The sequence below is a fragment of the Chenopodium album genome, chromosome 7 (genome assembly GCF_948465745.1).
Source record: "Chenopodium album chromosome 7, dcCheAlbu1.1, whole genome shotgun sequence".
NCBI classification, from domain to species: domain Eukaryota; kingdom Viridiplantae; phylum Streptophyta; class Magnoliopsida; order Caryophyllales; family Amaranthaceae; genus Chenopodium; species Chenopodium album.
The window spans coordinates 59138648-59152665 of NC_137840.1; the positions used below are offsets into that span (position 1 = coordinate 59138648).

The window sequence follows — 14018 nt, forward strand, 5'->3', positions numbered from 1 at the left end:
ACCTAAGCCTCTAATGCGTTCGACCACCACTACTCCTCCTAGTGGTCAAAACAAAGGAGTGAGAAGAAAATTGGACTTCTCATCTCCTAAGGCGCGTTCGAAGGAATTCAAAAGAAAAGCTCCTTCCAAACCCGCACAAAAAGGCTTGATAATCAAGGAACCTTCGCAACAAACCCGAAAAAGGACTCTAACAAAAGCTTCGGAAAAAGGAAAAAGGGTTGAAAAGGCTCATATTCCCAAATTGAAGAACAATGTATGGGTCAAGAAGAAGAATGTAGGGGAGAGTTCTAAGGTTTCTGAAAATACTGCGATGGAAACTACTCCTCCATTATCTGTGACAATCGAGGATATAGTGAAGCCTTAGAATGTTACACAATTTTATTTATTTTTTATTTTTTTTTTGAATAAAGTGTAATCACTACTATGCCTCTTTTTTTTGCTTTACAATTTAGTTCAACAATGTCCTTTCTATTTATTTTTTTTTTGAATGAAATAAAATGAGCTTTATATTTCGATATTTTGATATGACCGAATCTTATATATTGCCTACGTATTCGCATCACGAAATCAGGTCATTGCGTAGTTCTTTTTTTCTTTATATATATATATTTTTATTTTTTCTTTAACTTCTTAGGTAAAAGTTAAATGAAAAAAATTAATCAAACTTTGTTTAATAGAGAGTTAAATAAAAATTTAATTTTTTTATTTTCCGAGTATATGTTTATGTTTATGAAACGCCCTTCTTTCATTGTAAGTAGAAGTTACAACTTCGTTCAAACAAAAAAGTTTGGGTTCGCAGTTTGACAGTCAGGTGGCGCGCGCAACATCTGAGGTTGCGCGGCATGTCGCGCGCAACCATTCCGGTTGCGCGCGACACCTGTACTACGAGTGTTTCCAATTTTTTTTTTAATTTTTGTGCTATTTACCCCCCCCCCCCCCCCCAAGTGTGAAGATTTTTTTTTTCGTGAAGTTCGAATAAAATCTGAACACTTAGAATGGTTTATTATATCTGAACACTTAGAATGGTTTATTATTCTTGAACTACCCCCCCAAGTGTTATGTATTTTATCGTGTTGTTCGATAAAATGCATAACACTTAGAATCTTTTAGTTGAATGCTAATTTAAAGTTGGTTGTATGAATGAATGAGTAATCCAGATTTCATATGTAATATTTTTTAAGTCGATCAATGTTTATTAATTGGCGAATTTCATTTCCTCCAATGTCCATTAATCTGACGGATCCTCCTGATAGGATTTCAATCACGCGGTAGGGACCGATCCAATTAGGTTTAAATTTTCCTCTTGGATCAGTAGGTGGACCCCTAACCTCCTTTAGTACAAAGTCACCTTCTTTTATGTTTCTAGGTTTTACCCTTTTATTAAAATGACGCGTGTAGACACCCATTTGTGTCTCCCCAAAACCAAACCCAGTGATGAGTACCTTTTGCGTCGAATCATAATCGAATGAAGTGAAAGTGTGGAAAGTTTAGTGTTGCGGATAGTTTTAGTTTCTTTTCTCTTCTCTCTGTTTTTGAAAACTTATTTTAATAAAACAGACAATCCAGTTTGGTTGGTCCATGACATGGGTCCAATAGTAGTGTAGTTGGATGGAGCTTGAAAAGACCTTTCCAACGATATATTATAAGCCCAATTCCGATGAATAATGAGGAAGTTATGGCCAAATTATTGAACTGGGCCCGGTTTGAGCTTTATATGCGGCCCAATGATCTAGAGGAGGGCCTAATAGATTTATCATTCCTAATGCAATTAGGAATGGTTTTAGTCTTCTAGATTCTTCTAGAAGGTTCTTTTCATTCCTAATTTAATTAGCATTGATAAATTGACTTTTGTTGACTTTTTTAGAGTTTTAATTAGAATCAAAGAACATTTTTGAGGAAAAATACGATTTTATCCTCCTGAACGGCAATTTCTATCTGATTTTAAGAAAACGCGTGAATTTCTAAATCAGCGCCAAACGACAGCTGTAGCGCGTGACGCTACGCTTGGCGCCTGGCGCTAGCCTTAGCGTCTGGCGCCAAGGTCAGCGTTTGGCGCCAACATTGTTTTACGCGTCAGAACTCTGTTTTTGATGTTTTATCTTTTTGGCTGATTTCTTTATAAATAACGTCGTAAAAACTCCGTTTTGATAGAACCTACAATCACCGATTTTCTCTCTTTCTTAACCAACTCTCATCAAGATTCTCTTGATTTTTCTCTCTCTCTCTCTTTTCTAAACTAGCCTTTTCTCAAATATAAAAATTCCGCATTCATTAGATTTAGAAACACCTAGCCATATTCGAAGTTGCCTTCGCCCTAGACGTGAAAGGTTTAATTTCTGAGGGTTTGGTCCCAAATCTCTCTTTCAATTATTATTTAATTTAATTGTTTGATTATTATTTTCCTTGAAGTTACTAACGTGTGTATTTTGTTGTTAGAAAGAGGTACGAGGCATCAAAGTAAGTACTTTAATGGTTTTATTAATATTATGATGTAGAAATCATGTTTAGGTTGTTATTATGATATTCCTAGTATCATGTCTAGGGTAACTTTAATATCAAGTATGATTAAAAGTATGATGCCTTTTATGTTCTTCCTAATATTATTTATGATTGTTAGTATCATGTTAGGGTTAACGCTTTGATTTTTATTGCTTAGTGACATGCTAGGGTTTGTTATTAATCTTGTTAGTATCATGCCTAGGATCTTGCTATTATTATGCTTTAACATGATTATTATTATTATTATTATTATTATTATTATTATTATTATTATTATTATTATTATTATTATTATTATTATTATTATTATTATTATTATTATTATTATTATTATTATTATTATGATTATTATTATGATTATAATTGTTAATTTATTGTTATTATGTTGCTTGATATTTATTTTTATTGCTTGATCACACCTTTTATGCATGTTTAAAGGGAATTGGTACTTGTAATCAAGCTTAATAAGATAATTAATAATCTTGTTTAGGGTTAATTTGATTATAATTCAAGTGATCGCCAATAATAGATTTATTTGTGCATTAATATTCAACCAACATAGATAAACAGGTTTAGGGTTAATCCTATTGATTGCATGTTAGTCAGAAAGCGCACATGAATACGATCAAAATAAAGTAGAGGCCTATTATTAGGGCAGGTTCAATCTCTTTTAGGTTGGATTTGTACCTTCATCCCCGAACCCTTATTTGGTTCAAGACCTTATGGAGTTGACGATCTCTTGGATCGTTAAGGGGTGTAACCTTCACCCTGTGAACGGTTTACAAGTTCCTAAAAAACTTGTTGACGACTCTTTTGCTCTATCTTCTTTCCCTTTGGACGCCACCGTACTTTAGTGTATGATCACAGTGGGGTTCAAGCTAGGGGATTAAATTAACACTTGAAATATTCCCTACAGTTTTTGGCGACTCCGCTGGGGAGGATTTCTATTTTAATTCCTGAATTTGTTTCGGCAATGATTTAGAATGAGTGGATGAGACTCGAAACGTTCTAAGTATTTCATGTGCGTAATTTTGATTAACATTATTGTCATATGCATAAAAAAAAAGATCTCATTGGAAAGACCATCCGTAATGAGTTAAAACATAGGATTTTACACGTAGGAAATTTGAGAAATATCTTTCACAACTAGGACCGAAATAACACTGCGCGAAACTGGAAAATTTTATCGAGCACAGAAAGCTGCTGAGGCATGTAGGAATTAGCGTCATGGACCAGAGCATTAGCGCCAGAATCTTAACTGTAGCGCCAGACGACAGTTCTTTCGCCAGGCGCTACAGCTAAAACTTAGTGCCAATCTCTGTTTGCTGGCGCCAAATTCATCCAATACCGAGCCAGAAATATGCGTTCTAATTTCGACTAGTTTTTCGCATTATTTGCTCGATCCTACTTCCTGATTGAGTTTTTCTCACTTTTCTGAAACCCATATGTGTTCTACATATGGACATAACCCTCTAGGAATTCATGCTCCATCTACCTGATTGAACGCTCTGAGCAACAAAGGGTACATCCGAGAATGTTGAATTCACCAAACCATGGAAGCGAGTTTTTTTAAACTCGCGGTGTCCCATCCACTCGCGCCAACCCTTCACGGTTAGGCTTCCGCGCGGTGCATCTGGACAATTAACCATGGACCCTCTATTGACTAAACCATATCCCGAACTTTAGAGAACTAGAGCCATGGTTAGGTTGCAAACTCATTGCATTATATTGTGCCTACTTGACTAATGTGCATTATTTGTTGTGCATATACTATGTTTTCTTAACCGTTCGTTTGACTTGTGTTGAGATTTAATAAATTAATGACTTAAAGAACTTTGCCTGATTAATTAATCAATTAATTAATTTGAATAAATAAAGTCTACTATTTTAATCAGAATTGACCTAGTACGACTTTAGGCATGCCCCTGTTGATTAATAACACCGAAAACAGTCTCAGATTGAAGCTCCAGCATTGGCGCCAAAGTCTGAACTGTAGCGCCACTCTGTGGAGTATGGCGCCTGGCGACAGCTCTGTCGTCTGGCGCTACACTGCAAAGAGAGGTGCCAGTCCTGTCGTTTTGACGACAGTTCGGATTATTGATCGAGTCATCATCTACTGTATAATTAACCAGTTTGCTAATTAATTCGGTTAATTTTCGCTGTCAATAGTACTTGGTTTAGTCATTAATTGAGTTTAGGCACTAAGTCCCATGGTCTTACACAAGAGTCCAAATATGTCACTTACACTCAACGCACACACCAATACACACTTTGACCATGTCTAAGAGAGTCTTGTATGCGCGTTTTTTCCGTCATTTTTTTTAGGGGGATAAGTCGAATATTAATCCTCCAATTTAAAAACTATACGTAGTTCCCTAAAAATATACACATTATTTTTGCCTAAAAAATATGCAACCATTTTTTAATTTTTTCCTCTTTTAAAAACCGTAAAGTCAAGTCGATTCGAGTCAAGTAATTAAAACGCAAATTGGTTTAAATTACAGCGCGTGGTTAAGAAAGGAAGGACGGTTAATCAAAGACAACCTTTTCGTACAAGTTCAACTTTTCGACAAACCCATAGCTCGTAAGAGGAAAGCTAGGACAATAATGGCAACACAAGAAGAAGTCAATGAGCTTAGGAACCAACAGGTTACCGTGACTGAGGCACTGAAGCTCCTCACACTTAATATTGATGATCCCGTGAAACAACAACAGATGGACCTCATGCAAGAGAGTCTAAGCAAGCTATCTAGCGACTACAAGTTTCAAGGGCTTACTTCACAAGGGGTCTCGGTGGACAAAGATCTTCTTCCGCAGAAATTCAATGCCAACGACATCCCGAAATTCAAAGCAACTAATAACCCTTATTTTCATTTAAGAGCCTTCGAAACAATAATGAGTATTAAGGGTATCGATAAGAAGGTGTTCCCCTCTCTGTTCTCACTATCTCTCGAGACCGTTTGCCAACAATGGTTCTTTTCTCTTGAAAAAGAAAAGACCTCCACCTGGGAATCCATAGCAAACGCTTTCGTTGATAGGTACAAATGCAACATTCAAGTTGAGACTGACCATAAGGAGCTTGAAATCCTCAAGCAGAAAGAAAACGAAGGCTTCACCTCTTTATTTAATAAATAGAGAGAAACCTCAGCTAAGATGATCGAGGTGCCAAGTGAAAAAGAATCTGTAAGGTTGTTCATCAAAAACCTTCAAGAAAAATATTCCAAGCATCTCAAATATCAAAACAATCTCCATACCTTCAAGGCTGTCTACGACATTGGGATCAATATTGAAGATGACTTGGCTAAGTTAAAAGCTGCCAACAATAACTCCAACAGTGGCTGGAAAGGAAAGAAGAACGACAACCCTTCTTCTTCCAAAACCACCCACTCAAACAACGTTAGCACTTTTAACCTAGGTGAAGTCCTTGCTATGAACAATCAAGGACAAAAGAAACCATTTAGGAGAAACTTTACTCCTATTGGCATGAGTTATGACACCGCATTTGATCGATTAAATGCAAAAGGTCTTATAACTCCTATTGGACCATTTGGGGACCCACCAGTCGAAAAGAGGTCGGCTAATTGGAACCCTAATGCACATTACAAGTATCACCAAGGTAGGGGCCATCTCACCGAAAACTGTTGGAAACTTAAGGAAGCTATCCAAGACTTAATCGATAACAACAAGCTACCATTGCCCCCTGCCAGTAAGAAGCCAAGTATTGATAATGCACCTCTCGCTCATGCCTTGGCTATCTCTGATGAGGAAAACGAGGTTGACCCCTCGTCTCTCATTAAACCTGTCAAAGAAATCCATGCCATCGAAGAAGAGGAGGAAATCTTTTTCGACGCCATGGATAACCTTCCAGAACCAGCTAGCAAAGAGGACATACAATCGCTCACACTGTCTATGATGGAAGGATCGCATTTGCTACGTGAAACTCTCAAATCTATAAAGGAACTTCAAAAGAAATATGACGAGGTTCCACTCCCGAAAGATGAACCTAAGAGAGAATTCACACCCATGAGAACGACTTATGAGGCAAAGTGTTTTCCTTTACAAGTCACTGAAAAACCCAAGAAGAGTAATATAATTTACACTCCAATTGGGATCCCATATGCACAAATGTTCGAAATGCTCTCCGAGAGTGGCGAGATCAAACCTCTCGAACCGAGACCATTCGAATCACTGAAAAGGACAGATAGATATTACTGTCAGTATCATCAATCAGGGGGGCACACTATCAAAAACTGTTTTAAATTCAAGGATTTAATTCAGAAAATGATTGATGAAAAGAAACTAGTCCAAGTTCCACAAGAAGACGATGCAACCATTAATGGAGTTTGGGACAGTGATGAAGAAGACATCTACTTAAAAGTCATAGTAGGATCTCCACCTTCTGTGTCATACGCCATGGATGACTTTTGGGCTAAAGAAGACTCATCGATAGACGTCCTCACAAGATCTAGGAGAATGCAACCTCCCGTTTCAACACAACCCATGCCAACCACACAACAAGTTCCCATACCTATCATTGAATACAACGATATCGTCAAGCAGTTTAAGATAACAAAAGTTGAGATCAACGTATGGAAAATTTTGGCGACATCTCGAGAACATAGGTTGGCTGTAATGAATGCCTTGGACAAAATAGGGATAGATTCTGACACCACTCCTGAGGGGTTGGCCAACTTCCTCACGAGTGATCTTCCTAGTCCAATCAATTTGATCACCTTTTCTGAAAAAGATTTACCTCCAGAAGGTGACAAACATTACAAGGCATTAAACCTCACGGTGGTCTATAAGAGAATGAACGTCCTTATGACTCTTGTAGACAATGGATCGGCCATCAACGTCTGTCCACTTAGAACTGCGAGGATGCTAGGCATAAGGGATTAAGATTTAACTCCGTCTACACAAGGAATAAGGGCCTATGACAACACTCGTCGTCAAGCTCTTGGTAAAATTACCATGAATGTAACGGCGGGAGCAATAGAACATGCTACTACTTTCCAAGTTGTAGACATTAAAGCTTCGTTCAATTTGCTGTTAGGAAGCCCTTGGCTTCATGACCTAAAGGCCGTCCCCTCATCTCTCCACCAACAAGTAAAAGCTATAGTTGGGGGAATTCCTATCACCATCGATGCTTCACCCATGAGAATCAAGTCTATAGAAAATCCCATAATTAACTTGGAGCATGACGAAGATGATGAAGACTTATGGGGCTTTAACGAAGAGGTCTCCTTAATCAAGGAGAATGAAAGGACCCTTTCTTTGCCATGACCCCCATTCAACATGATTGTAAATGCTATTCTGAAGAGACAAGGACATTTTCCTGGGATGACCCTAGGAAAGAAGAAGGGAATAGCAAAATAGCTGGAGTCACCTGGTCTCCCTAAGTTAGACACTTTCGGACTTGGTTTCGAACTGACTCGGAAAGATCTCAAGCGAGCCCAGGAAAAATCAAAGGCACGCAGAGACGCTCGCACTCAAAAGAAAGCATTCCCAATGGATTAGTACCCTCTCACGCTTAATGGTCAATTCATAAAAGAAGGAGAGGACTATCCATGCCATGAATTTCCCGAGCCATTTGTCGTAAACGGCATAAGGCAACCGGGATTTGAAATTTTCTTGGATTGTTATTTCATAGATGAAATCCCAACTCCTGCCCATAAGGAGAAAGCACCCCCATGCTTTAACTTTAACGTCATGGGATTATTGTTTGGGCGAGAAAAGAATGAGCCAACTTACAAAGAGGATAACTCCTCGCTCATTCAAACAGTCCTACAAAGCGAAAGCTTCGATCCCTCGAAGCTAATTACTCCAGCTGAAGGATCACTACAAGGGTGGAGCAAGACCGTCAAGGTGACTACTCCAAGTGTAAGGAAAATACCCATCACGACAGGGCAAGGACCAATGTTTGAAGAGTCGTCTGAGTCAGAGTCTGAGTCGGAGTCTCTCCCTATAGAGTCATCTAGGTCTTTAGTAGTAGCACATTCCCCCTCTATTTCTTCTCCTAGGATAATTAGTGATCAAGTCCCTGAGGACATATCACTCTTTGATGTAATGATCTCAGAGTATAATAATATTTCTTCTTCTCCTTATTTCTTGTGTTCTTCTCTAACCCAAGATGACGAGCATTGCTTAACTAACAATGAAAAAGACAAAGAATTTATTAAAGAAATGGAAACACTCGAAAAGAAAACACCGGTAATTGAAGAAACTGAGACGGTTGATATCTCAAATGATTCAACCAATAAAAGAGAAGTTAAAATCGGACTAACACTTAACGGACAAGAAAGAACCGATTTAATTAACTTACTTAAAGAATTTATCGATGTATTTGCTTGGTCATACAAAGATATGCCAGGCATTAATAGAGAAATAGCTCAACACACTATACCACTACTTCCAGGAATGAAACCTGTAAAACAAAAATTTACGTCGAATGAAACCCGACGTAGCTCTTAAAATAAAAGAAGAAGTCCAAAAACAAATAACTGCAGGTTTCATCAAGGTATCCAAATACCCTGAATGGGTCGCCAAGGTCGTCCCAGTTCCGAAAAAAGATGGAAGGGTAAGAATGCGTGTCGACCATCAAGATCTAAATAAGGCAAGTCCAAAGGACGACTTCCCTTTACCACACATCGATATTCTGGTAGATAACACGGCGAATCACGCGTTTCTCTCGTTCATGGACGGATACGCAGGTTACAATCGGATTCTTATGGCAGAAGAAGACATGGAGAAAACAACCTTCATAACACCATGGGGCACTTACTGCTACACGGTAATGCCATTCGAGTTGAAAAACGCGGGTGCTACTTACCAACGTGCAGCAACTGCCTTACTCCATGACATGATGCATAAAGAAGTTGAAGTATATGTCGACGACATGATTGTAAAATCAAAACACTGTCAAGGCCATCAAGTAGCCTTAAGGAAATTTTTCGAAAGGCCAAGAAAATATAATATGAGGATGAACCCATCTAAGTGTGCTTTTGGAGTCACCTCAGGCAAGCTTTTGGGTTATGTCATAAGCTCTAGAGGAATAGAGATAGACCCAACCAAGATTAAAGCAATCATGTCAATGCCACCGCCCAAAACTGAGAAACAGATTCGAGGATTTATTGGCCGGTTGCAATACATAAGTAGGTTCATATCGAAATTGACAACGATATGTGAACCAATCTTTAAGAAACTTAAGAAGAATGTACCAGTAATATGGGATGACGAGTGTCAAAAAGCCTTTGAAAAGATCAAAGCCTATCTCGCAAATCCTCCCGTATTAGCACCAGCACTTCCCGGAATACCTCTTAGGTTGTATTTGACGGTTACCAAAGAAACAATGGGAGCTATGCTAGCTAGCACAAGAAGTAGAAGGCAAAGAAAACGCAATCTACTATCTAAGCAAGAAGATGCTCGAATATGAAGAACGTTATACACCACTTGAGAAATTGTGCCTCGCCTTGGTGTGGGCCACAACCAAGTTAAGACATTACATGCTAGTGCATACCGTCTTCGTAGTCTCCTGATTAGATCCACTCAAATATCTATTCGAGAAATCTACACTCAATGGACGCATATCGAGATGGATAGTCAACTTAGCCCAGTTTGATGTAAGGTTTATGCCACAAAAAGCTATCAAAGGATCTGTGGTGTCAGACTTTCTAGCAGACTTTCCAATAGAAGACTCGACGCCAATACAAGACAATGAATTTCCAGATGAAGACTTAATGGTTACTGAAGATGATACTTGGACCTTGTACTTCAACGGAGCCTCAAACCAAAAGGGATGTGGCGTTGGAGTATTACTAGTATCACCTAAAGAAGAGCATGTCCCAATCTCCATAAAGCTTGATTTCGACGTTACCAACACTAGTACAAAAACCTTCATTTGCGTTGCTCATTTAGGCTGTATTTGTGTCACTTCTATGAGCGACGCAACTGCTCGTGACGCAAATGAATCAAAAGTCATTTGCGTCGCTCATTGGAGCGACGCAAATAAGAGTTATTTGCGTTACTCGTTTGTTAAATGAGCGACGCAAATGACTTTTTTTGTAACTTATATTTGTTATTTGCGTCACTTCTTTAATAAACGAGTAACGCAAATGACTCTTTTTAATAACATATATTCTTATATTTGCGTCACTTCTTTAATAAACGAGTGACGCAAATGACTCTTTAATAACATATATTCTTATATTTGCGTCACTTCTTTAATTAAAGAGTGACGCAAATGACTAGTTTGAGGAAGAGAAAATAAGCTATTTGCGTCGCTTCTTTTTTAAAGAGTGATTCAAATGACAAATTTTCTAATCCACATATTAAAGTAACGTTATAATTTGCCAACTGTATCCCTTCATTATAATACAATATTGCAAGACAAAAAAATAAAATCATAATAAAAATAATAAGATCAAATACAAATTTCGACAGAATTTCCTTTGTATTTTAGCCTACCCATTAATTTGGGAATGACGGCGCCTTGTATTAGCAACCTGTCAAATAAGTTTACAACAAAACAATATTGACATCTTCATCATTAATAAGTATAACACAAGCACCAGACCAACCCAAATGTTGGTAAACCAAATGCGTTCATTTCAAGCCTAAGAACTATAACAAAATAATCCAATAAATAACATGGAATTTGAAGCCAGCATAATTCAATTTAGGGACAAAATCTTCATTTTCCCTAACACGAACAAGTCCATAATGGAAGTCCACTTCCTTTTTCTCTTGCAAACACTTTAAAGTCATTAGTTCCTGATATCAAATACAATGAATCAATAAACAATTAGAGTTGAGAATGAAGCATCAAAGCAACAAAATAATATTCTACAATTATTTAAACAATCAGAGTTGGAAATTTCCATGTTAATTGCCAAGTATTATGTATTCATACTCATGTTCAAATGTCGAGAATACAACACCAATACTAAAGGTAAAGCAAAGAGTGTACAAACAACATTTTTTTTAGACGTGAATACGTGATAGTAAGGGAGTAAATGACTACAATCTTATATCAGATCAGTTTGGTGTCAGACAGAAGACCTGCTAAACAAGCACGACTATATCTAAGTGTGATGACAAGTAGCAACTAACCTGAATTGCACCATGAGACACGATATCTTTACAGAGGAGGTTAGAGTGACGAACAAGATTACCAAGTGCACCTGCAGCATTTAATTTTGTGATATCCTCCTTAGGTAGCAGCAGCAGATTTGTCAGTTGAGAGATTGAGCTCCTAAGTTCTTCGTATAATGAATCATTATGGAAGGCTGCATTTCCTATCTGCGAGATGAGATGTGAGAAAGAGAAACAAGGATATACAAGAATGATAATATTAGAAAATTCAGTGAAACTAAAGAAAATAATTGTACATCAAAATAGATTGAAATATATTTTCCAGCAAAATAAATACAGTACAAGTGCAATATGCATGATCATGGATATTGAAGTGACAAATCCTACAGCAAAACAGGCAAATTTCTTAGTATTCTTGTCTGAGTCAGTGCATCGGTTTATGAGAAGATTTATGATACCATGCCTTGCCTATACATCAAGCAATAAGAAAACGTCAGCACATAATTTATTTGTGGAAACATTACAGGGGAATTAATAGAATGAAAATATGATCATGAAACTTGATTACATGAAAAAGAAAGGGTCAATAAACATAAGCTTTGATCCCTATATTGGAGAGTTTGTTGAGAATAGTAAACCTTGCCACCAGTTGCATTTCAAGGTGAGAATCCGAATAGTGTGCTACTGGCTGCGGGGTTTGCAAGGCTAGTTCATGATTACAATGGCTATGCTAAAAAGATTTTGCCGCCCCCCTCTGTTCTGAGACAGAATGATACTGCTACAAGCTGGAAGAAACCGTGCCTTGGGTGTGTTAAAGTAAACTCGGATGCTCATATTCTTGAGGGATGTAAGGTAGGGCTAGGAGTGGTCGTTTATTTTTAACAAAACGACCTGGTAAAATTATTTCAATACAAACACTATATCATAGTTTATCTATTCACGGCTAAGTATATCATGGAACATTTTTAGGCTAAAAAAAATGGGAAAGAGCTTCTCTTAGTAGTATCAGGGGAAAAATCAACCCGAATGAGTAGCAAAACATAAAAAAATACAGTCAGATTAAAAAAACAGTAAAATAAGCAGCAAAACATAAAAAAAAATACAGTCAGATTGGAGAAAAATCAATAAAAAGTAAAATCAAAATTTAATGAAACCCAAAAATCCAAAAATTCATCTGCAATTCTAAAATCCGTGCAAAAAATACAAAAAAATAGTAAAAGTAAACTAAGTTCATCCAAAATTGAACCTTAAGTTCAATCTAGTTGAAAACACTAGAAAACAATAAGAACACAAAACAGATTTGAACTTAGTTGAAATCGACTACAAAAATTCACCAAAACAGAACCAAAAATCCTTAGAATCGAGTATAAATCCATAATTTCTTTGATTTGATTGCATTTGGCCGTAAATTCGAATATGAACCCCAAAAAGCTGTATTTAGAAACCTGCTTGTAATTCTAAATTTCGTGCAAAAATAGCAACATAATAGAAGATTAAACTTAGTTATTATACAATTGAACTCAAAATATCTATGTAGATTGAAGTGTTGAACAAAAAGAAAAGAGATGAAGAGGTCTTACCTTGCATAAAATCGATTTTGCAACTTCAGCAACAATAGATCCAAAATTCCATATTATTGAGTACGAACCCTAACTTTAAGAGAATCGTAACAAATTGCTACTAAATTGAATGAAAATCAAACCTCTTTGCTTAGATGTGTGTGTAACATCTATTGCAATCGTAGAACCAAAAAATGAACCCTGAATTCGAAACTCAAACTTCAATTTTCTCACAATTATGTTCGGTTTTGGGTAGAATTTTGGTCAAAAATAGGGGATTTTTGGCTCGGATTTGCTCGTATATAAGGGATTTTGCCTCACATTTGCTGGGATTTTCGATTAGTGGTTGAATTTGTAGGTTATGGGATTTTCGATTTTGCCTCACATTTGCTGGGATTTTCGATTAGTGTTTATTCGCTGATGTTTTGGGGGTTCACCGCAGCAAAAGCAACAATGGGGAATTCTGGGGTTTTACTGATCAATTTTTTGGGGTTTTGATGTTGAATTTCAGGGAATTTTGGGGTTGAATTTTCTGGGGTTTGGAGTTTTGATGTTTGAACGGCAGAAGGCAACTAAAGTACATATAAACCATAATGGTCATTTGCGTCACTCGCTAAAGAAACAAATGACGCAATTGACTCACAAAGTTATATATAATATTGTTATTTGCGTCACTCCTATTTATAGAAGCGACGCAAATATAAGTAAGTTGAAATATGTCAGACTTTTGCTTCGCTTTATAACAAATGTTTGACGCAAATTAGTTATAATGAAGTCAAAATATCTCATTTGCGTCGTTTGTTTATATGAGTGACGCAAATAAGGCGACGCAAATAAGCATTTTTCTACTAGTGCAACAACGCTGCTGAA

At 37.1% G+C, this 14018-nt stretch overlaps 1 protein-coding gene across 3 annotated transcripts; it reads right to left on the minus strand.

The window, feature by feature from the left end:
* Positions 1-11012: 11012 nt before the first annotated feature.
* Positions 11013-13774, minus strand: LOC145637991 (uncharacterized). 3 transcript variants are annotated; one of them, XM_081688977.1, is made up of 4 exons: positions 12228-13774; positions 11977-12052; positions 11608-11796; positions 11013-11268 (listed from the first exon to the last, which is right to left on the minus strand). In XM_081688977.1, the coding sequence occupies exons 1-4, from the start codon at positions 12242-12244 to the stop codon at positions 11119-11121; spliced, it is 432 nt and encodes a 143-aa protein (XP_081545103.1). In that variant the 5' UTR covers positions 12245-13774; the 3' UTR covers positions 11013-11118. The 3 variants fall into 3 exon arrangements, 1 of the variants encoding a protein (XP_081545103.1); XR_014114573.1 differs by lacking the exon at positions 11977-12052 and having other exon boundaries at positions 13170-13774; XR_014114572.1 differs by having other exon boundaries at positions 11608-12057; positions 13170-13774.
* Between the last annotated feature and the right edge of the window lie 244 nt (positions 13775-14018).